The sequence below is a fragment of the Dipodomys spectabilis genome, unplaced genomic scaffold, assembly GCF_019054845.1.
Source record: "Dipodomys spectabilis isolate Male_0828 unplaced genomic scaffold, ASM1905484v1 ptg000001l, whole genome shotgun sequence".
Classification (NCBI taxonomy): Eukaryota; Metazoa; Chordata; class Mammalia; order Rodentia; family Heteromyidae; genus Dipodomys; species Dipodomys spectabilis.
Window position 1 is genome coordinate 32,626,886 of NW_024870678.1, and position 23,562 is coordinate 32,650,447.

At 44.1% G+C, this 23,562-nt stretch overlaps 1 protein-coding gene across 3 annotated transcripts in view; it reads left to right on the forward strand.

Moving 5' to 3' along the window:
• Positions 1-23,562, forward strand: part of Mthfd1l (methylenetetrahydrofolate dehydrogenase (NADP+ dependent) 1 like) — a 135,391-nt gene that overhangs the window by 36,728 nt on the left and 75,101 nt on the right. For all 3 annotated transcript variants that reach the window (XM_042671887.1, XM_042672058.1, XM_042671966.1), the window contains exons 9-17: positions 1,387-1,478; positions 2,533-2,630; positions 4,542-4,715; positions 13,439-13,575; positions 16,033-16,079; positions 18,105-18,212; positions 19,122-19,196; positions 21,182-21,284; positions 22,314-22,390. In XM_042671887.1, the coding sequence (XP_042527821.1) occupies positions 1,387-1,478; positions 2,533-2,630; positions 4,542-4,715; positions 13,439-13,575; positions 16,033-16,079; positions 18,105-18,212; positions 19,122-19,196; positions 21,182-21,284; positions 22,314-22,390 (911 nt within the window). The remainder of the gene's footprint in view (positions 1-1,386; positions 1,479-2,532; positions 2,631-4,541; positions 4,716-13,438; positions 13,576-16,032; positions 16,080-18,104; positions 18,213-19,121; positions 19,197-21,181; positions 21,285-22,313; positions 22,391-23,562) is intronic.

A 23,562-nucleotide genomic window follows, 5' to 3' on the forward strand; every position in this document is an offset into this window, starting at 1 on the left:
AAAAAAATTTTTTTTTAAGTGGCGGAAAGTGGAGTTAACAGTTTTGAAAAGCATGTCGGTTGGTCATTGTCCGTACTGGGAGACAGACAGAATGCCTGAGAAGTCAGTTTAAAAACAAAGAAAGTTGCTTGCTGTTGGCTTATGGTTTCAGAGGTTCCAGTTTCTGGTTACTTAGTGCTTTTGCTTTAGGCCACAGCTGCACAGGTCAGCATGGAGCACATAACAAAGGAGCCCGCTCTCCTTGGGGTGGCTAGAAAACAAAGAGAAAGAGAGGAAGGTATTGGAGGCCCAGCAGCCCCTTCATAGACACATAGCCAATGACCTACCCTCCTCCCATGGGGAGTCACTTTCTTGAAGGTTTCACCATCTCGCAGAAGTGTGACAGACTGGCAAACAAGTCCATTATACAGGGGCTTGGGAGACACTCTCTGAAGTTAGTGTCTTAAAATGTTATTTCTTAGTTTGGATAGAAAAGTGATCGTATGACTTGTACAAGAGGGATTTGTATGTGTATGTTTGTGTGTGTGTGTGTGTGTGCACGCACACGTGTGTGGATGTATACATGTGCTATCCCTGGGCACCATCCCTGAGCTTTTGTGCTCAAGGCTAGCACTCAGCCACATGTATTGTCTGGTAAAAATTGTAGAGCCTTCTATAAGATGAAGCCCACACCACTGTGTCAGAAATCTCAAGTTTAGATTGATTGATAGATAACAAAGTCTATGTCCTTTCTTCCGAGCATGGTTTTGCTATAATCATTTAAAGGGGCACTCTATGTACCAACCACTTTCTATTCCCAGTCACCTTTCATCTCACAAAATTCTGTGAGGTTGGTTTGACCCACACTAATCACCATGCTGTCCCTGAGCACTTTTGCCCAAGCCTAGCAGTCATAGCTCCACTTGTGGCTTTTTTGGAGTAATATATTGAAGATCAAAGTCCTAGGGACTTTTTTACCCAGACTGACTTCAAATCACAATCCTCAGATCTCAGCCTCCTGAGTAGCTAGGATTATAGACCTGGGATACTGGTGCCTAGCCACTTTTTTTTTTTCCTTTAATCACGTAAAAAAAAAAGGATGCTGTAGTTGGTTGAGAAGACTTATGTGCCTAGATGTTTCTCTGGTTCACAGTGGCGTGTGGTTCGCGAAAGCAAGTTAATAGCTCTTAAGTTAATAGCTTATATATGCATTTCTCTGATCTAAAGAACAAAACAGGCCCAACTGAGAGCCAGCCCAGGGCCATGTCAGAGGTGGCCCTATAGCTGTCTCTTGTCTACCTCGGGTGAAAATGAGATTCAGGTTGCTAGATTCTCACAAGGGGCAAGTGGTGGGTTACCAATGGGCCCATGCTGACAGCTCTGCTTTTCCTCTCTTATTTCTCTCAGGGAAGCTCAGCGGGGGTCCTTCCAGGGCTCACCACAGTGGACTCATCGCAGAAGGTGAAGTGCAGCTCCTTGCTGCAGCTCTGCGGATTCAGGTTTGTTTGACACTGAGATTTGACCGTTTAGAGGTCAGGAACAGAGGGTGTGAGGATTCACCTCTGCTAACGTTCTTTCAGGCCTCTCCTGTGTCTCAGGAACAGCGGTAAACTCTTTACACACCTAGTGTGAAGCCCATCTGATGAATGAGGAAATGGAGACTTCTACGAACTAAGCTGCTTGCGACATATATGGGGTAGAGATCCAGATTAGGGTCTGTGAAATAGTGAGCTCCCTCAAATATGGCAACTGAAAGCAACGAGCATTTGCCATCTCATAGTTAACGTGGGTGAGGGAGGGGTGGGGAGCTGCCTGGTTCTGGCTCCGCCCCTCGAGCAGATGGCGGCAAGATGTCAGCTGGCGCTTCAGTCACCTGAAGGCTTGGCTGTTGGCTCATGACATTTAGTTCCTCTCTGGCTGTAAGCAGGGTGTCCATTAGTTCCTCATCATGTGGACCTCCCACACACAGATCTCTCCTCTTTTCCTGTTTGTATGAAGTTCATATTCTAAGGGAACAGAATTAAGCCCACCTTCTATAGGCAAGCTGTAATGAAATTTATTGATATCTGTGTGTGTGTGTGTGTGTGTGTGTGCGCGCGTACGCGCGTGTGCACGTGTGCGTGTGTGTATACCACTTAAGCCACACTTTAACTTTTTGTCTTTTTGGTGGTTAATGGTAAATAAAAGTCTCATAGACTTTTCTGCCCTGCCTGGCTTTGGACTGTGATCCTCAGATCTCATCCTCCTGAGTAATAGGATTACAGAAATGAACCAACTAGCACCCAGTAAAGGGTAGTATTTTAAATAGTATTTCAAACAAAGCTAGGCATCCGAGCTGATCTTGCTCTTGCGTGCAATCATGTTTTCCTTATTTTTCAAGTGAAACCCACGAGCCTAATTAGATGTAAATGAAATGGTAGCTAATCCTGTCTTGGATGATGGTCCAGCTTCATGACTTGTCTGATGGCAGTCCCCAGTGACGGTGCTCCCCGGTGCAGGCGCAGACCCTGGTGGCTCACTCCCGTTCCATCTGTCTTCTCGCCCTCTCTGTAGAACATGGTGAGCTGTGGCAGGCGGTGGCTCCGAGAACAACAGCACAGGAGATGGAAACTCCACTGCCTGAAGCTGCGGCCTCTGTCCCCTGTTCCAAGGTAACACAGTGCTCCGATTCCACCCATGGCAGCTCGCTAAGCCCCTAGCTCTCCGGGTTGTCACTGGGTGGGGACACAGCTCGTGAGACTTTGAATTTGGTAGCAGATCACTTTCTCCAGTCATCCAGTTGCCCTGCTATTTTCTCTATCATAAAATTCTTCCAAAAGTAAATCATGGTGAACAACGTTGCAGTGTTCTATCAATCCTAAAAACACATTATTTCGTTCCAGTCCTATATTAAGTAGCTATGTTTTGTTTTCTTCCTCATGTTCCAGAAGATGATAGCCTTAGATTTGACAGAATATACTACTATGCTTATCGGGGCTAGATCTATATGCCCAGCACATAGATCACCTTGGGTTGAAAGGTCAGTAGGTTTCTACTATTAGGGATGTTTCTCACCAGAGCAAATAGCAACCTGTATAGGATCCCCTAGGAACTGCACTTGGAATCTTCAGAACTGTTTGATGGGGTGCTCTACATGTAGTGAACAAGGTGGATACTTTTTTCAGAGTAGTATTTAATGAGGTCTAAGCTACGTATTCTCTTTGGATAAATGTATAGTTATTTAATGAGGTCTAAGCTACATATTCTCGTTGGATAAATGTACAGTTGCCAACCACAGGGCCTAATCTTGGAATACTGAGATCAGTTAGACTGATATCAGAATTAAAAAAAAAAGTTCATCTTTCAGTCTTGTAATGAGTCAATCCGTCTGTCCCATCCCAGTGAATTGGCCCTGTCTCTGTACCCAGGTGCATTATGCCAGAACATCGGAGGTAATCCCATCTGGCAACACTGGGAAACTCCCAGTGTTAAACAGATAAGACCTTCAGTCATTTACCAGATTTTTCGGAGGATAATCAGTTGCTTTTTAGAATTACTCTATGTTCCCTTGGGTGGCCAAATGACCACTGTAATTCAGTCATCCCCCGTAGCTCGTTTTCACTCCCATGGCAGACTAAACATCTTAGTCTTGGTCTGTGTTTATTAGCACATAAATCCCAGTGAACAGTGTTATTCTTTGTAAGGTGATCTTGTAGTTGTGCAATTGGATTCACAAAATATTGTACTTTTTCTAGGGATTTATGTTATAAGACCTTAGTTTTTACAAGTAAATCAATAAATTGTACTTACAGAGAGCTTGAGAGATGAGGATAGATTCCACTCAATTATGTATCAGTCTTTCAAAGTAAATTCCGCTTGGGGAAGGGACAGGGGTTGAAGATGGTTATTTGGTCCATTAACCAAATTTGACTTCTAGAGCCAAAAAAAATCTGAATGATCTAGGCTGCCTAGACCTATGTCCCAAAAAGAAAAAAGAAAAAATTATCTCACTGTTCTGTAACTCATTAGTGAACAAGGAGAAAACTGGACAGTTTCCAAGAGAAGGCTCTTCAATTTAAATTATGGTAAGAAGAGAAGAACAGGAAATACACATCCACACGTATACACACACACACATACACATCTTGCTATATGATTGAGAAGGTGAAATGAAGTAATATTTTAGAAAGTACGATTGAACAAACCCTGTGCTAGGTAGCCTGGGGATTGCCTGGAGGAAGCCAGCCGGGAGCTCAGCCGCCAGGCCCAGCTGGAGCATGGTGCTCTGTTAGGACTCACCCTTGCACAAGTTGTACACAATGCCTTCTCACCAAGACACAGGAGTTACCTGTGTGCCTGGACACAATTCTGGAATGGTGGTACGGGTTTTAAGAGTCCCATCTCCTGGAAACTTTCTCACGTATATGAATTGTTTGCAGTTGCGATTCAGACTGTCTGGAAGAAGAGACCACAGAGCACTTTGGTTGATTTAATCATTGGCATGGTATGAGATTGTTTTCCCATCTAGCAATGACCACCTAAGCTGAGGAGAAGTTGCTCCCTTTGTGTTTCTTTTCCCCCAGTGATATTGAGATTTCAAGAGGACAGACTCCAAAAGCTGTGGATGTCCTTGCCAAGGAGATAGGATTGCTTGCAGATGAAATTGAAATCTATGGGAAAAGCAAAGCCAAAGTCCGACTGTCCCTGCTGGAAAGGCTGAAGGATCAAGCGGATGGAAAATATGTCTTAGTTGCTGGGTAAGACTACGTTTAAAATCTGCTCCACCGAGGAGACGTGTTCACAAAGCCACCTTCCATACTAATTGCTTTCCTCTACCCATCACTTCCATCTAATTCTCAAATTCATCCATTTCACTTATTTTCCCCTAATTTGGCACAAGTAAAAGCTTTTTTGCAGGAGTGAGCAAGCTCCTCCATGAAGTATAAACTGAAACAAATTGCTAATCAGTACTTTATTTTTGATTTCTCATGTCAGGTTGTGATCAGCCCTGATCTCCTTGAGCTTTTTAAGTTGTTTTTTTAATGCTTTTTTTTTTTTTTTTTTTTTTTTGCTTATGTGGTGCTGAGGAATCAAACCCAGGGCCTCTGGCATGCAAGGCAAGCGCTCTACCACTGAGCCACCTTCCCAGCCCTTAAGTTGTTTTTTTCATGGTACAAATGAAAATAAGAATTGGAAATATATTATCTTGAACTAAACAAGGATTTGGGATGTTTGGTGGTTGTTTTCTATTTTACTTAGAAATAATATTTTTTTGTTTGTTTGGTATGTGCCAGTACTAGGGCTTGAACTCAAGACCTAGCATTCTCACTTGGCTTTTCCACTCAGGATTGGTACTCTACCACTTGAGCCCCATCTCTGCTTCTGGCTGTTTTGGTAATTAGTTGGAGATAGAATCTCTTCGATTTTCCTCCCAGGCTGGCTTTGACCATGATCCTCAGATCTTAGCCTCCTGAGTAACTAGGAATGCAGCTGTGAGCCACCATACCTGGCTGGAAGTAATATTTCAAAATGTTCCACTCATCGTAGGACCCCTCTATTTTCTCATTAACACCCTTATTCTTTGTTTTCTATATATTTACATTGCAAAGCCTCATGGTCTCTCTCCCCTTTTCTGACATTTCAAAAGTAACCTTGGGCCAGGTGTAGGTGGCTCACACCTGTAGTCCCAGCTACTCAGGAGGCTCAGATCTGAGGATCATGGTTCAAAACCAGCCTGACTAGGAAAGTCCATGAAATTCTTATCTCCAATTAACCAGCAAAAACCAGAAGTAGAGTTGTGGCACAAGTAGTAGAGCCTTGCCTTAAACAGCCACAAAAAGAAAAAACTCAGGGACAGCACCCAGACCCTAAGTTCAAGCCCCAGGACCAGCACATACCAAACAAAAAAACACAAAAACCAGTAATACCGAGCTATTTTCATTTGTGTCAAATATTTTATGGAAGACAAATTCATAATATTTGTCAGAAGGAGCATTTGCTTTTTTCCCCATTTTCAAGAAAGAAATCAAATCACAAGCTGAAAAGATCCTTTAAAAGAAACAAAGGATTTGAACAATTTATTCAGCGTGACCCAAGGGAACTCTAAGGGCCGAATAAATTCTTGTTTGTGCTGACATTTCATTGCATTGACCTTTGCCTAAACCCAGACTTGAAGCACAAAACGTATTTGGGAGGCAGAGACATGTCTTCTAACTGGACTTGACTCATAATGAACTTTGTTTTAAAATAATAATCATCATAATGTTCTCTTTCTGTTTTCTGATTATTTTTTAAAATATATTTTCTCTCACTGTAAAAATATTTTAAAATACAGAAAATAAAGGCAGGCTCTGATGGCCCATACCTGTAATCCTAGCTACTCAGGAGTCTGAGATATAAAGAACACAGTTTAAAGCCAACCTAGTCACAAAAGTCCATGAGTCTCCTAACCCAATTAATCACCAGAAGGCCAGTAGTGGAGCTATGGCCCAAGTTGTAGGGCACTGGCCTTCAACAAAAGGCTCTCAAGGCCCTGAGTTCAAGCCTCAGCTCTACTTCTGCTTTTGTAGTGATACTGTAGATAAGAATCTTAGGGACTTTCTTACTCTAGCTGCCTTTGAACCATGATACTCAGATCTCAACCTCCTGAGTAGCTGGGATTACAAACGTGAGCCACCTGTAACTGGCCCAGTGTTACTTTTGAAATGTCAGAAAATAGGGCTGGGAAGGAGGCTCAGTGGTAGATTGCTTGCCCTGCATGCATGAGGCCGTGGGTTTGATACCTCAGCACTACATAAGCAGAAAAAGCTGAAAGTAGTGCTGAGGCTCAAGTGGTAGAGCGCTGGCCTTGAGCTGAAGAGCTGAGGGACAGCACCTAGGCCCAGAGTTCAAGCCCCACGACTGACCAAAAAAAAAAGAGAGAGAGAGAGAAATCTCAGAAAATAAGCAAGAGGGTCTGGGAAGGTGGCTCAGTGGTAGAGCGCTTGCCTTGCATGCATGAGGCCCTGGGTTCGATTCCTCAGTACCACATAAGCAAAAAGAAAAAAGCCAGAAGTGGCGCTGTGGCTCAAGTGGTAGAGTGCTAGCCTTGAGCGGAAGAGCTGAGGGACAGCGCCCAGGCCCAGAGTTCAGGCCCCACAACTGGACCCCCTCCCCCCCCCCCCAAAAAAAAAGAAAATAAACAAGAATGTCTAATGCCCCAAATTCTACTATCGAAAGGGAGAAAACTGGTCATGATAGGGACCATCCTGACCCTGAAAGAACCTTCCAGAAGTAAGATCATTCCTCCTGTGCTATGGGGCTTCCTTCTGGGACTGTGTGCAGTACCATGCTCTGTGTGAAAGTGTGGAGTATTACTGTTTGGATGATCAAATGATAAAAACCCCAGAGCTCCTATCCCAGTTTCCTAGATGCGTAGTGAGCAATGCTTCAGAGGAAGCATGGTCTGCTTCCCCTGAGACTCGGCAGCATGATCGTCTCTGTGGGCCTCTTTGTAGAGTCTATCAAGGCTAGAGAGTATAGTGTGATTTTTTTTTTTTTCTTCAAGAGTATTAAGGCAGAAGAATGACTTGAAAATCTGGCAGGGATATGCCTTAGTGCCCACTAAAATTAGTTGGTTTAGGCCATTGTGAACAGGGCTAGGATGAACAGCATGGACCACAATGGACATGCATGTTTGTGCATTTGTCTAATCATCGCCTTAGGAAGTATCCCCAGAAGTGAATTCCTCCCTTATCTACCCTGGGCTGGCTCAGGGTCTCTGCAGACACTAAAATCTGTGGATGGCCCTGCTATGAATTGGCATATTGCCAGGCATTGATGGTTCATGCCTGTATTCCTAGCTTCTGGGATTCTAAGATCTGAGCATCAAAGTTTAAAGCCCTCCCAGGCAGAAAAAGCCATGAGACTCTCATCTCCAATTAACCATCAAAAAGCCAAAGTAGAAGTTTGACTTAAATGGGAGAGCTCCAGCCTTGAGCAAAAAAAGCCAAGTGAGAGTACACAGCTCTTAGTTTAAGTCCCAATACTAGCATGAAGAGAAAAACAAAATGGTCTACTATTTGCATACAGCCCACATACATTCTCCTGTATCTCTTAAATCAACTCTGGACTGCTTACAATGCCTAACACAGTGCAAATGCTAAGCAGGTTCTTGCTATATTATCTAGAGAACAATGACCTAAAACTGGCTGCACATGTTCAGTACAGTTTCTTTCCCAATATTTTGGTACAGCTCTTGAGAAGCCTGTGGCTTCCTCCTCCCTTCCTGGGCTCACTGCACGTTCTTTCACCATCTAGGACCTCATCCCTGACAACCCCATGTCTGAGCAGCTGACGGGAGATGTAGGCCCTCCCTGCAGGTCAGCTGTGGGTCTTTGGAGCATGTGTTTAGTCAGTGTTGCTTTTATGGAAGTATGATGTCAGTTTATTTGCATTGACTAAGCTCACTCTTGCTTTGTGTTTCCCTGCTTTAGATAAACTTGGTAGGTACATTTGCTAAGTTTCCCTCTGTTTAAGATGGGAGGATTTGACCAAGATCTGATGTAGCTCAGTGATAGAGCCCTTGCCAGCTTTGGTGAGCCTTTGGGTTCAATCACTAGTAAAGAGGAAGGACTACGTTGTTAAAAATCACATTATTTATAGAAATTTCCAGAAAGCACGTGTGTATAAAAGAAGGAAAAGTCACATAGCAGTTTCTCTTAGGAGGTGGTGATTCACTCAATTTGTGCCTGACCATTTAGGATAACGACACCAATCTAGACGTGGCTTTCCTTGAGCTGGGAACACAGAATTGCCACTTGTAAAGCAAAAGCAAGGGTAATTGTTTTTATTTGGTTCCAAACCTGGAGTCACCAGCCAGGCGTGGCTTCTAGCCACATGCTAGATGCTGCTAGCTCCCATGGCAGACGGGGCCTCGGCTGATGTCAGTTGTGCATTGCAAAGCCTCTGCACTGTCCTTATGCCAGCATGCATCTGTGCAGCTGAGCTGAAGCCAGCCTGCCATGTCAGTAGAAGTGAAAATTGAACCTGGATTGCAAGTACAGCTTTAATAACAGATAGTCCTGAACTAGTGATGCATGTTCCATACTTAACAGATCTATAGAGCAAGCAAAAACTAAGTGTTCTTCCTTTGCAACTGCATGCAAAGCTGCCCTCTGAGGATACAACTCTGAGATCGATGTGGCTTGAAGATTTCTAGACAATATATACGCCCCAGGCATTCTGTAATGTGGGAATTCGCCATCTCTCCTACCCCATAAGATAAATCGTATTTTTTTAAACGGGTAAATCCTTTAGTAACTGGATAACTAGTTTAAAGCATAGAGAAATATTTTACTTAAGTCTATAAAAACCACCTTGATATTTTTACTTTGGGTTAGTAAAAAACAAAGGGATAATTGACTCCTTTGCGTGTTTGTATGTGTGTGTGTGTGTGTGTGTGTGTGTGTGTATTTTTGTTTTTGTGCCAGGCTTGGTGCTTGAACTCAGGGCCTAGACACAGTCCCTGAGCTTTTTGCTCAAGGCTATGCTCTTCCACTTGAGCCATAGCTCTACTTCTGGTTCTTTGATGATTAATTAGAGAAAGGAATATCTCTGATTGGTGTGCCCAGCTTGACTTTTAACTGCAATCCTCAGATCTCAGCCTCCTGGCCTAACTAGGATTACACACAGAGCCACCAGCACCCAGCAACATTAACAACTCTTACAGGCACTGTTGCAAGTTTTTAAAAAGTATAATGACCCCTCCATCAAATGGAGAATTTTTCAGAAAATCTTGTTCTGAAATGACTATGAATGTTTAACATAAAGACCAGTAAAAGGGAGAAAACAGTCCCTGTTACTCAGAAGCGTTTAATTTTCAGAATATTTTCTTCCAAGATTTCATCCACACATTGGTCCTTCTCACATCTTCCAGTCATTACCATTTTGTGTCTGTAACATAAATCTTCCCCCTCTGCGTTAGAAGAATGCTGATACCCAAGACATTTTTCAATAAACCTAAATCACAACACTTTCGTTATTGAACATTTGAATAATGTGTAAAGGGAATTTAAATATATTAATAGCGAGATTAAAAAAAAACCACACACCTTATATCATTAATAACCCCAAATGCGAAACAGACTGGTTTTGCAAAGCTCTTCTTGTAACCGTAGGGTTTCTGTGCAGTGTGGGTCATCTGTCTTCCATCATCTCCGCATCGCCTGGCTTTCCCACCTACACATGACTATTTGCTTTGCCTGACAAAATGAAAAGTATTGGGAATTGTTCAAGGAAAGATGCCAAAAGAATCTTCGGGGCTCTTGAGTTTTACATATTTTCCCAGTTACACTAATGAAAAGGAATTTTGTTTGAGAACTTGACACAGAGCGCAGCTGCAGGGCATTCGAATATGTACTTGGCCTCTCACAGCTCCTCGCTGAATTCCCATGCAGAATATTCTAGAATTCAGTTGCCTGGACAGAGCAGTCAAAAAAAGTAGTCCAGAAGTGGTAGGTGAACGCACTCAATTTTACCTTGAAGAGCAATGAAGGTCGTGTTGTCATTTCTCCTTTTTTTTTTCTTGCTGAATGCCAAATACCTGACGATTTTTTTTTGGAGGGGGAGGCGGTGTGATATAAAAATAACCTCAAACTTTTTTTTTTTTTGCCTCGAATCCTAAGTAAATATCTGTTGAGTTTTTCTTAGTTGTACTACTTGCAGAATAGAACAGAGGGATTTAGGGAGAAATATAACCAAATGGACTATGGAGTTTATGGTTAGATAGCAAAAGGCTTTCATCATAAATCATACCATTGCCGTGATAAAGGATATGCATTCACAGGTTGATGGAACATTTTGTTTCAGAGTTCATGGTTAGGCCATGGCCAAGCCATTGATCCTGCCCAACAGGTTCCTGGCTTAAGAGAACCTTCCCGCTTTACCCCTTGCTTCTATGTAAACAGTCTCTTGGCTTTAGATTGTATCCAGATTGTCACAGAGCATTTTGGCAATCTTTACCATAGTTTACAGTAAATACTATTTGTCTAAGGAAAGGCACCATTAGATCATCCAGTGTGCCTCAGACAGGCAGCAAAGGAAAGGAAATGAATATTGTCCTTTCCCTAGTAAATTTATTATACTCTATTTGAAAAGTCATAAAAATCACACAATAAATTCTTTGGGTACCAAGAACTGGTGGTTCATGCCTGTAAGCATGTCTATTCAAGGGACTAAGCTCTAAGGACCATAGTTTAAAGCCAGCTTAGGCAGGAAAGTCTGTGAGACTATCTCCAATTAACCAGCAAAAACACAAAAATAGAGCTGTGCTTTAAGTGGTTGACTACCAGCCTTGAGCAGAAAAGCCAAGCAAGAGCACAAGGTCTAAGATCAAGTCTCCATACTGACAAAATTAAGAATAAAAATAAAATAAATAAATGCTGTGGGGTTGGCGTGGGGTGGTATACACAAATGTGTAAGTTATACAAAATCACACCAACCTCGCCATACACTACATTGTTGTAGAACTAGGAAAATAAATACAATGAATTCAATGATGCTTCTTTTTGAAATCAACTTGTTTGTTTGAGCTAAGTCCAAAGGGAAAAGAATTAAACAGTTTTGGTATCTAATGCAGGAAGAGGGTAAAATAAATTTTTTTTATTGCAACTTTCCTTTTATGGCTTCCAATAAATATATCCTACTTTTCTGATTTCCCTGAGTTGTATTCATTGGCAGCAAGTTGCACAGTCCCTGTGTTTCTAATTAAGAGCTGGATCCCAGCTGCTGTTTTGAGGCGATCATGGCTGGGCGGGTCTGCCGTTGGCTCTCTCCTCCAGCTCGGCTAGCACATCCTTGGGAAAGAAAATGGTATTGTTCGTATAACATGGATAAAGTTTCCCACTGACTGCTTTGCAAACAGCAGATACCGATGGGGTTCATCTACTGTACTGTGTGTGATACTATGTAGGTTGCCAGGCCTTGGCAACTGCTTTTATTTACTCTGTGTGTGTGTGTATGTGTGTGTGTGTGTGTGTGTGTGTAAAAACGCAAAACTAGACAGTTAACTCAAAGTCAAAATGCTCTGTGACTCTGAGCCTTCTCATTGGCCCCGCTCCATCTATGTTGTTGAGGCAGATGCAGGGTCGACTGATCAGCCTTGGGACTGGAGAGCCTGAGGTTTGAGTCACCATGTGGACTTCCAATTGGACTGCCACAGCCATCCCCAGTGACTTCCGTGTTCCTAAATCAACTGATGCTTCATGGCCATAGCCCGCTTCAGACCCTGCTGGCCTGCAAATGTCTTCACTTCCATGGCTCTCATCTCTCCTCTCCTCTGTCACCGCCTGCCTCCGTCTCTGGAGTTCTGTTCTTTTACAGTTGCTTAGATTCCCTTTAGACTCCAGTGGTGCCTTCAAGGAAATTGTATGCAGCCATTCTGTTCCGGTCCCTTATCTTACTCAGTCCCCGTCCCTGGGCCATTTTTTCCCATTGCTTGCTTGCTTGCTTTATATTTATCTATAGTGTGTGTGTGTGTGTGTGTGTGTGTGTGTGTGTGTGTGTGCGCGTGCGTGCGTGCGTGCGTGCATGCATGCGCATGTGCGTGAATGTGTGCCCGCCCGCGGGCCACGCACATGCACACATGTGCATGCGCCAGTATTAAGACCTAAACTCAAGGCCTTGTATTTTCACTCAAGCCTGATACTCTTATCAATTGAGCCACACTTCTACTTCTGGCTTTTTGCTGGTTAGTTGAAGGGAAGAGTTTATAGAGACTTTTCTGACTTCAAACCATGATCCTCAATTCTCAGCCTCCTGAGTAGCTAGGATTACAGGCATGAACCACTGACACCCAACTAGCCTTCCTTTCCTTGTACTTAAAGGGCTGCTGTGAGAAGGAATGGACTTAGTACAGGACTCCTAGGAAGCAGTGGGAATCCAGATGTTGCCTTCAGAGAGAAAAGAGTGCTTTCGAAGCATAAACTCTGTGGAGATGACTGACACACTTCAGTCTGGTGGGGACACATCGTGGGAACACGCAGAGGGGTGGGAAGGGAACTGTAGGATCTCTTCTACTCCTGGGAGTCTGACTGCCTCATTCACCTGAGGATCTTTGAGCCTGGTCGTATCCCAAATAAAAGGTGCTGAAATGCCAAGCTTCCCCCAGCAAAAGACACCGACTTAGAAGTGTGAACCACTTCATTGGCGGCTCCATGCAATCTCTTGGAATGAATGATGTTAACATCACTACCCAATCACTTTCTTCTTTAGCCCCTTTTCTCTTTCCTTTCTTGTGTCTCCCTCTTGACTTTAGCCTAAGCATGGTGTGAATGGTGAGGGGAGGGAGGGGTGGCCAAGAACCTGAATCACCAAGTGCATCTGTGCAAGGGGTTGATTCACTACCTCTTGTTTACACCTCCAATTTGGACCTGGTGTCTCAGGGCGGTTGTACGTGGATTGTCTTACAAATATGGTTACTGACTTCCTCGTCCCTCTTCAGGATCACACCCACACCCCTGGGAGAAGGGAAGAGCACAGTGACCGTGGGCCTGGTGCAGGCGCTCACCGCCCACCTCAGGGTCAACTCCTTTGCCTGCCTCAGGCAGCCTTCCCAAGGACCCACCTTCGGAGTCAAAGGTATTAGCAACTGGTCTACTTTTATTTATTTATTTATTGCCAAACTGAAATGTATTGATGTAATGAAACGTGGGAGCAGAATTCGGGGACAAACAATATTTTTCTTTTCATTCAATCAATTCCCGAAGGTGGCCTCATTACTTAAAACTGAAGACCATCATTGCTACCCCATTCTTCAGGGCCCAGTGGTGGGGGAAGGAGGAGGAGGAGGATAATGTAGTTGTACATAGGAGTTACCATTCCATAAGTCATCTTCTTGGTCAATGTCACACCTTTGATCCTTTTCCCCCCATCTTCCCCCTTCCCATCCCTACCCTCCAAACTAGTCTGTGATTTTATAACAACATTGCAGGGGGGAGGGGGAGGTAAAATGGTTAAAACCTTTAGAAGAAAGTCATCCATGGAGTTAAAACTTGTCAGAAGAAATTTGGGCACTGGTAGCTTACTTCTGTAATCCTATTTACACAAGAGGCTGAGGTCTGAGGGACATGGTTCGAAGCCAGCTGAAGCAGGAAAAGTCCATGAGACTCTTTTATCTCCAATTAACCACCAAAAGCCAAGAATGGGGTAATGGCTCAAGTGGCCAAGTGTCAGCCCATGAGTGGAAAAAGCTAAGCAAAGTGCAGAGGCCCATTGGAAGAATGGGTACCTATACATCCCTGCTGGGTCAGCAGGAAGTAGCCTCTCCCTCAACTTCATCCACTTGAGGACAGGGACATGGCGGAGGGAGCTGCAGGGTGGGGGATCTTCAGTGAGGCCCCCCAAAAGTGTTCCCTTGGTTCTGTTGTCCTGGCCTTGTGCATCCTCCCTGTCTATTGGGCCGAGCGATGTTAAAACTGCCAGCTGTATGATGTGTTATCATCCCCGCCGTGGGGGAAGGTCTTTCCCTGTATTCACTGAGGCGCCTGTGCAGTTGGCCCCAGGTCTCGGCTCATGGGTGTGTCTGTGCAGGCCGAGCCTGGGGAGCGCTGAAGACGGGCTGGCTGTGCACTGAGCTGGGATGAAATTCCTCCCTGGCTCTGCGGGGCTGGTGTCTGGCACATCCCGTGTATTACTCCTTCTGCATTGATTCATCATGAAGTCATCCCTGAGCTCACTTACAATAGCTCTATTGCTGCCATAACTGTGTGTTCTTGGCAGTACGTCGTTTTTTTAGCTGGATTATGTCCATATCACTGTTACAAATATTAATAATTCCTAACTCATTAACTACTGATACTATGGGAAGGGGTATACATTATGTAGTGGAATGAGCCTTACACTTTGGATTGAGAAAATGCAGGTTTGATTCACAGCTGTGTCTCTTACCGCTGTGTGACCTAGAGCCAGCCACGATATCTCTGAGCTTATTTGTTAAAATTGCAATTATGCTACCAAGCTGACCAGGTTATTGCAAGACAAGGGGGACTGCATAGAACAGGATGCATTGCTAGGCAGGTACTCTACCACATTTTTCTTGCCGTGTGTGTGTGGGGGGGTGTGTGGGTGTGTGTGTGTGGAGGGATGTGGGTGTGGGTGTGTGTGCGTGCGTGTGTGTGTGTGGGTGTGGGTGTGTGTGCGTGCGTGTGTGTGTGTGTGCGTGTACGTGTGTGCGTGCCAGGGCTTGAATTCAGGGTCTGGGCACTGTCCTTGAGTGTTTTTTTTTGTTTTTTTGTTTTTTTTTTGTCCTTGAGTTTTTTTGTTCAAAGCTGGCACTCTACCGCTTGAGCCACAACTTCATTTTTGGCTTTTTGGTGTATATTTGGAGCTAAGAGTGTCATAGACAGCCCAGGCTGGCTTCGAACCGCCATCCTTAGAGCTCAGCTTCCTGAGTAGCTAAGATTATAGGTGTGAACTCTCAGCACCTGGTACCTTTCCTTCTTTTCCGGTGGCATCCCACATGTCCACACCAGCCTCTGGACTGCAGTCCTTGATTTTGCGCTTCCGGCATAGCTGAGATGGCAGCAATGTATCACTGTACCTGGCTTACAGGTGGTTTTTACAAAGATGTTTGATACTTCAACATATAATTTAGATGAAGCATAAGAACCTAGACCCAATAGTTGATTTTTAAAAAATCTCCTATCCAAAGGCACATCCTCCAGTAATGATATTTGCTGTATTCTTTTTAGTTTGTTTTTTTTTAGGCAGGGTCTCACTAGGTAATCCAGGCTGGCGTGGAGTTTACCATCTCCTGCTGTGGTCTCCCAGGTGCTGGCATTACAAGCGTGCCCCATCACACCTGGCTACCTTTGTTTTCCACCCAAAGAAATGGGCATCTTGAAAATCCATAGCTGCACATAGTGTGAACTTTTGGCTTGTGACTTTCACTCCTATTCTGCTTATACATGCCAGTGAACATTCCTTGCTCCTGCTGGAGGGGCGTGGCTTGCCTTGTCCCCAGGCCCCCGTCCCCCCCCTCCCCCCTCCCCGTGTGTGCCCTTCTGACTCACTTCTTGTCATTGTTCTGTTGTTTAGGGGGAGCGGCAGGTGGCGGATACGCCCAGGTCATCCCCATGGAGGAGGTAAGTCCCCGACATGCACGCTACCAGTCCTTGATGTCTCTGGGCCCAAAAGACCCGGAAACCCAAAAGCATTAGTGTAACTCACACAGTGGCAGCAGTCAGCCTTGCGGGTGGGAGCTGTGTCTGGGTTGTGCCCGCGTGAATTGGCTTTCTCATGACTTGCTGCTCCCGCCCGGAGGGTGCACATCTAGACCCTGACTGGAGTATTTGATAAAGCACTATAGCGTGTCATACGACCTTTTTCAGTTCCACTGAGGTTTGAATTCCCAAACCCATGTGGTGTGGGAACTTTCAGAGACTTCAGCGTTACCCTGCGTCACACTGATTCAGACCCCCCCACCCCCTCGCCTCCTTCCTGTTAAGATAGTGTGCTTCTGGGGGAAGATGGGCCTCAGGAACCCGCAGTGACAACGCCTGTTTCCCCGAGAACTTTCTCTTCATCCTCTGTGACCCTTCGCTGTCCCATCATCTCACTGATGCCCCGTGCTTGTCCGTGCTAACCTGCCTTAGTCTCAAGGCCAACAGGACAGTAACAGGATGTAGGTTAGCTTTTCCAGGATCGTTCTGTCCCCTGTACCGAGAACAGGCATGGCCACTGAGCATGGCTTCCAGCTGTCCAGTGAGGAGACTGAGGGTGGCCGTGAGGACGGAGAAAAGGATGACAACGTCTTGTTTGTTCCCTGATGTTTATGGGTTAGGTGTGAGGGTTGACAAGGCATGAGTCCAGACTGCAAATCCATGGAGTCATTTACTGAGATGGAGAAGCAAGGGCTGGCAGACGTGATGTTATGGTGGGGATAAACAGTCGTGCTTCAAAGCGAAGAGCCCTCTCTGGGGCCTAAAAGCCACCCCTGGAGGACAGCAGGTAGAAAGTTGGAAACAAAAAGTAAATCCCAATGAGAAAATGGCCAAAGGAGTTCAAAGGGGTAAAAAAGCACTGGCGTGGCATGCCTGGGAACCTGGCTGCTCTGGAGGCTGAGATCGAGAAGTGAATCTGAGACTCCATCTCCAACATGATCAGTAAAATACCTGGCTGAGGTGGTAAAGCATCAGCCAAGCAAGAATATGAAATATTAACATTGAAGCCCCTGAATTCAAACTGCAGTACAGACAAGACAGAAAGGCAGGGAGGGAGAGAGTGGGGGGGAACTGTCAGTTACCATTTTACTCGTCAAATTGCCAAAGATAGACTTTTAAAAATAGAAGTAATATGTCGGGCGCTGGTGGCTCAGGCCTGTAACCCTAGCTACTCAGGAGGCTGAGAATGGAGGATCGAGGTTCAAAGCCAGCCTGGGTGGGAACATCTGAGAGACTCTTATCTCCAGTTAACCACCAGAAACCAGAAGTGGTGCTGTGGCTCAAGTGGTAGAGCGTTTGCCTTGAGCTGAAGAGCTGAGGGACAGTGCCCAGGCCCAGAGTTCAAGCCCCACGACTGACCAAAATAAAAGATGAAGTAATAGCAAATTTTGGCAAGAGCTTGCAGTGCATGCACTGAGTCCCTACTGGAGGGGTGTTGCTAAGGCTCTCTGGGAGGGAGGAGCAGCAATCGTGAGTGACTTTGAGGGAGGACTAAGTTCTCAGTGAAGAAGCAGTGCACATAAGGAATGTGAAGAAACTAGTCGTTCAGTCCTGCACAATATCTCCCCTTGAGCTGGGTGTTCACGGCTCAGTCCTGAGATCTGGGGCTCACCAGGCAAGAAACTCTGTGGGACTCTTATCTACAATTAAGCATCAAAAAGCTGGAAGTAGAGCTGTTGTTCACGTAGTAGAATGTTAGCTGTGACTGAAAAAGCTAAAGGATATTTCTTAGGCTCTGCCTTCAAAAAAGAGAGAAAAAGTGAGAGAGAGAATATTGCACCATATTGAAAGGATTTGTGATGTACTGTGTCTCAAGTGGAAAATCTTGTCAGATGTGGGCCGTATTTTGGACATTTAATCACCATGTTGTTTTATTGATCCAGGCAGCTTTTGATTACTGCCGTGGCTATTTAAAACAAATAGAAAGATGTTCTGTTTCATTTATAGTTCAACCTTCATTTGACCGGGGACATCCATGCCATTACTGCTGCCAATAATTTACTAGCTGCTGCCATTGACACCAGGATTTTGCATGAAAGCACTCAAACAGATAAGGTGAGGAGGATTCCTTGTTTGCTGTGTGAGGGAGGGTGATCTTACCCTGGGATTCCTGAGCCCTCACCAAGTTTGTGTTTTAGAGAGTCTGTAAGCTCTCTAAAATTTTGTACAGAATGGTATTAATTTTAGAGTCAGGTATGGTGGAACATGCTTGTAATTCCAGCTATTTGGAAGGGTAGAAATAAGAGAATTGTGGCTTAAGATCAACCCAGGTAAAATAAAAAGCAACAACAAAAGTTAGTGTGAGATTACCTTTCAAAAAACAAGCTTTTATGACAAAGGTAGGAGGTATGAAGCTGGCTTCTTTCTTGAAGAAAGGGCCCATGGTTTGGTTAGATCCTCAAATGGGTTTAACAGTGCCCTCCTGTTAGATGAGTTCTCCTGTCCTAGTTAAGTTAAACCTTATTCCAGATGAGTGTGTGGTTTTTAAAGGTAATTGATGCACAGGTCCAATCTCTAGAACATGAACAGATTCACCTGCATGCAGTCCAAAAGTTAATGCACAGTGCAAGTAACAAAGTTCCAGATTCCAGTCCCATCACCACACTGTCTGTACACGAGAGGGTATTTTCTGGCGTGTTTTGCAGTAAGTGTTCTGAAAATCTGCAGTTAAAGGAATTCCCTGGAGAGTCTTTGGAACATAAACCAGATAAGCATGAACTTGACAGTTGTAATGCTGTAGATTGAGAAATATATTTATGGAAACTCTTGGCAATGTGCATTATTTCAGCTTCAGGGGGTTTTATTAAGATGATGGAACTGGAAGTCTGCATGGTTTATTCAAGTCTCCCAACTTTTAGTAGAGCCTGTTTGGTTGTAAACACAACTTTGCCATAATCCAAACTGTCCACGTGTGGTTGACCTCTTGACCTTCAGTGGGGTTTTCTTTTTGATCTGCTTCCTTAGGCTCTATATAATCGGCTGGTTCCTTTAGTAAATGGCGTCAGAAAATTCTCAGAAATTCAACTTGCTCGACTGAAAGTAAGTTTCTATTTCATGCTTTATTTGCCTTTTTAAAAGAAAATATCCTAGAAAGCCATCATGGAGTTTTTGCCAAAGCCAGAAAAGTGTTGAACTTGCCTTGATTTTGGTTTTCAGATACTCTTTTGGGTGTTAAACTCTAAAGAGACTGAAGAATATATCCGCCAGAGCTCAGGATTAGACACCTAACTCTGGATCGTAAACCAAAGAGCCAGGTGAACCAACAATTAACTCTTTGAGGATTCGTTTTCCTCATGTATGAAGAGGACTGTTTGCTAATCTACAACACCCTAATCAACTAACAAATAGCATTTGTACGTCTCCTCTAGCAAAGAGAAGCCTTTGGGGGATTTGTTACATTCCCCTGAAATGAGCTAACCTAGAAAATCCATCACCTGGTTTTGCTGCAGGGAGATGCTGCCTTTGTTCTTGCCCAAACTTCTGCATTCTCACCATGTCTTTGTCTCTAATGCTGTTTATGCTCAGTTCCCTACCCATTGCTTCCCCCAGGTGTCTGCCAGGGATTAAAATGGAACCCTTCATGGGATAAGGATGGTGTAATGGTTTAAGACGATTATATAAGTAGTTTTAAAATTTTAACCACGAGCTGGGCGCCAATGGCTCATGCCTGTAATCCTACCTACTCAGGAAGCTGAGATCTGAGGGTCACAGTTCAAAGCCAGCCTGGGTAGGAAAGTCTGTGAGACTCTTCAATAAACCACCAGAAAACTGGAACTGGAGCTGTGGCTCAAGTGGTAAAGTGCTAGCCTTGAGCTGAAGAGCTGAGGGACAGTGCCCAGGCCCAGAGTTCAAGCCCCACGACTGACAAAAAAACAGTGACAACAACAACAACAAAAAACAGCCACAAACTGGTAGCTCACACATAATCATCCTAGCTACTCAGGACCTGAGGCTCAATGTTCAAAATCAGCTTGGGCATAAAAGTCACCAAGATTTTTACTAGTCAATCTCCAATTGACCAGTAAAAAGCCAGAAGAGAAAATGTGGTTCAAGTGGCAGAGTGAATGAAAAGCTAATTAAAAGCATGAGGTCCCCATTACACATATACACATACAATTCACCCCCTTTGTCGACTCACCCCCTTTTTCATGTGTGCTGCCTACCTATACAATCACACTTGTAATTCTAGCACTCAGCTGTGGCATAGGAATCTCAGGTCCAAGGCCAACCTGGGCTAGATAGCCAAATCCTGTCTTAATCTGTTCTCCACCGCCCCCACACCCCCCCAAATTTACCCCCTGGCTTGTTCTGAACCAACTTTAGTGTGGTGAGGGTAATGAATGATTCCATTCCTAGCAGCTCTGGCAGGCTAAGTTCCTCTTTACTGGATCTTTTTATATACTTTGATTAAAAAATGAATAAATATGCTTTCTTTTCCTCTTATTTATTCCTCCAAGACAAGGTCCAAACCAGACTTGCAATCCTCCTGCCTCAGTTTCCCAAATACTGGGATTACAGGCATGTGACAGACACCACACCTGGCTGAAAACCACTCTTAGGATGTTTTTACAAAAACCAGTATCTTTTTCTCAGTGCATTACTAGTTCCTTGTTTTGAAACTGAGACCTGTGCTTTACTTGAATTGGTATTTGTATTTGCAAAGAACTGGAACCAAGGCCTCAGGTTTGTGCACAATGATTACGTTTCCTCCTCGTGACCGGTGGCCACACAGAGCGACAGACCGGAGCCTCCACCGCCGCCATGCTGCGTGTGGCCAGCTGGACTCTACTGGCAGCCCTGTGGCTTTAAGAGTATTCCCGCTTGTAGAGGAAATTTAGACTTTAACATGTATTTATGTGCTTTGACCTAATGTATGATCTATTCAAAATAAGATCTAGTTGTTTTGTTTTCTTTTAAGACACTACTAATAGTGGGGAAAATAAAAATCAGAGCATAATCTTGGCTGCCTTTTGGCTTCTCTTCCTTCCTTTACTCCTGGTATTTTTTTTTTTCTTAATTACTAGAAACTGGGGATAAGTAAGACGGATGCTAGTACACTGACAGAAGAGGAAGTGAGTAAATTTGCCAGACTCAACATTGACCCGTCCACCATCACGTGGCAGAGAGGTGGGTGATGAGACCCCGTCGTGGGCTGAGGAGCAGAGTGGGAGACAGACCAAGAGGTCCCACCCTTAGGTTAATTTGCAGTTTGGGGTTGGATTTTTCCCGTCCCTCCCCACCCCATTCAATGCAACAGCTTGATCTCTCTGGCCTCATCCAAAGGTCCTGGGGAAACTACTTCAATCTTTTTGGTTTCTATCCTCTTTGGCCTCTTATTTCCACATTTAAAATATCTTTTTAGCAAGACCTCAGTGGACTCATGCCTGTTAGAATCCTAGCTACTCAGGAGTCTGAGATCTGAGGATTCCAGTTCAAAGCCAGCCCATACAGGAAGTTCATAAGACTCAGCTCCAATTAACCAGCAAAAGTCAGAAATGAAGCTGTGGTTCTAGGAAATGTCCTTCCTTTTTATGTATACAATAGTCCATGCATTTTGCATGTGTGTGCATGCAGTGTTTATCCATTCATCTTTTGTTGAATAATTACTAATGCTTTTTGGTGTTTGTAAACAGAGATGCTGTGGACAGGGGTGTAGAAATCTGCTCAAGTCCCTGCTTTTAGAGTTGAATTACTGGGTCACGTGGCTGGTATAGGATTAACTTCTTGCAAAGGTGTATTGACTTCCTGTGATTTAGGATTAAGAGTAAAATAGAAATACTTTTCCTTGCTGCCTAATTAAAAGTTCACTTCCCACCATGACCTAAAAACCTGTTTTCACTTCCCAAGTACTGGGATTACAGGCATGTGACAGACACCACACCTGGCTGAAAACCACTCTTAGGATGTTTTTACAAAAACCAGTATCTTTTTTTTCTCAGTGCATTACTAGTTCCTTGTTTTGAAACTGAGACCTGTGCTTTACTTGAATTGGTATTTGTATTTGCAAATTTGTTATCACTTATGACATTGTAGGTCCCTTACCACTAGCAATTTCCCTGAGGAAAGCCCAACCTTACTCTTTGTTTGATACTTCCTCAGCATCCTCTGTGGCCAGTCCAAGTTTGTCCATTGAGCCAATAATCTCTTTTCTTTCAGTATTGGACACCAATGACCGATTTCTGCGAAAAATTACGATTGGCCAGGCAAGCACGGAAAAGGGATGCTCCCGGCAGGTAGGTGGCGCTGTTTTCCTGGACTGTGACAGTCCTCACCCCCCAGCCCCTCCTCATGCCCCCAGCCGCAGTGCCCAGTCACTAGATTTCCAGTCCCTCCACAGGGCCCTTGGAGTGTACCAGAGGCAGGAAGTGCAGCATCCTCTTGCTGTGTGCTCCCAGTTGTGTCTGTGGGAAGAGCCATTCTGTGGGTTGGGGATGGGGGCCAAAGGAGGGCTTTCCACATAAATTCCTATACATTTTATGGGAAATCCACCCACTGGATACCAGATTGGCATAATAGCAAGAAAGTGAAAATCCACACACACACACACACACACTCACTCTCTCTCTCTCTACCTGGATTTCACTAATCAAAGAACAATTACCCAGTTATTAGGCTTAATAGTTTGGGGATGTTTTCAAAGGATAATGGCCTACTCTCCAAAACTGAGAAATGTGAGGCCTGCTTGCCTCTTCGAGCTCTGATGGGGTCAGTGTGCTTGGGGCGCATAAAGTCATCCCATAATGTTTCAGCAGCCACAGCAACCCTGTAAACGTTCCCCACCCTCCCCCTTATAAACTATTTTTAGAGGCAGTTCTACCTTTATAACTTGTCCATCAACTTTTTTATTAGTGGGAAAAAAAAGTATGAGTCCCTTTTACTTTAATAGTCAAAACTTATAGCACAGAGATGTTGGTAATTCTTATATATTTTTTAATTGTAAAGATACTGTACAGAAGGGTTACAGTTACATGAGTAAAGTAATGAGTACATTTCCGATTGAGCATTGTTACCTCCTCCTTTGTTTTTCCTCTACCATCCCTTCCCTCCCCACCTTCCCAACCCTTCTCCTCCCTACCCCCAAGTTGTAAAGTTCGTTTTCAACATAATGTCTTGTACATCTCATTATTACAATGGGCCAACCTGTGTCCTTGTTTCAGCATTTTGTTATTTCCCTTCCCCTCCCCAAATTAGAAAAGTGTATACAAGATGCAGAGCACTGGAATCAAACAGAGTAACAACAAGGGTTATACCATGGGGGAAGAACATACAAAAGAAACGAAATTACATAGTACATTAAAAACAACAGTGATAAAGATAAAACCTCTTGTGTTCCTATCTTGGGGTTCATTTCACTTAGCATCATTTTATATGGTCATGTACATAAGTGGGGGTTTTTTGTTTTTTT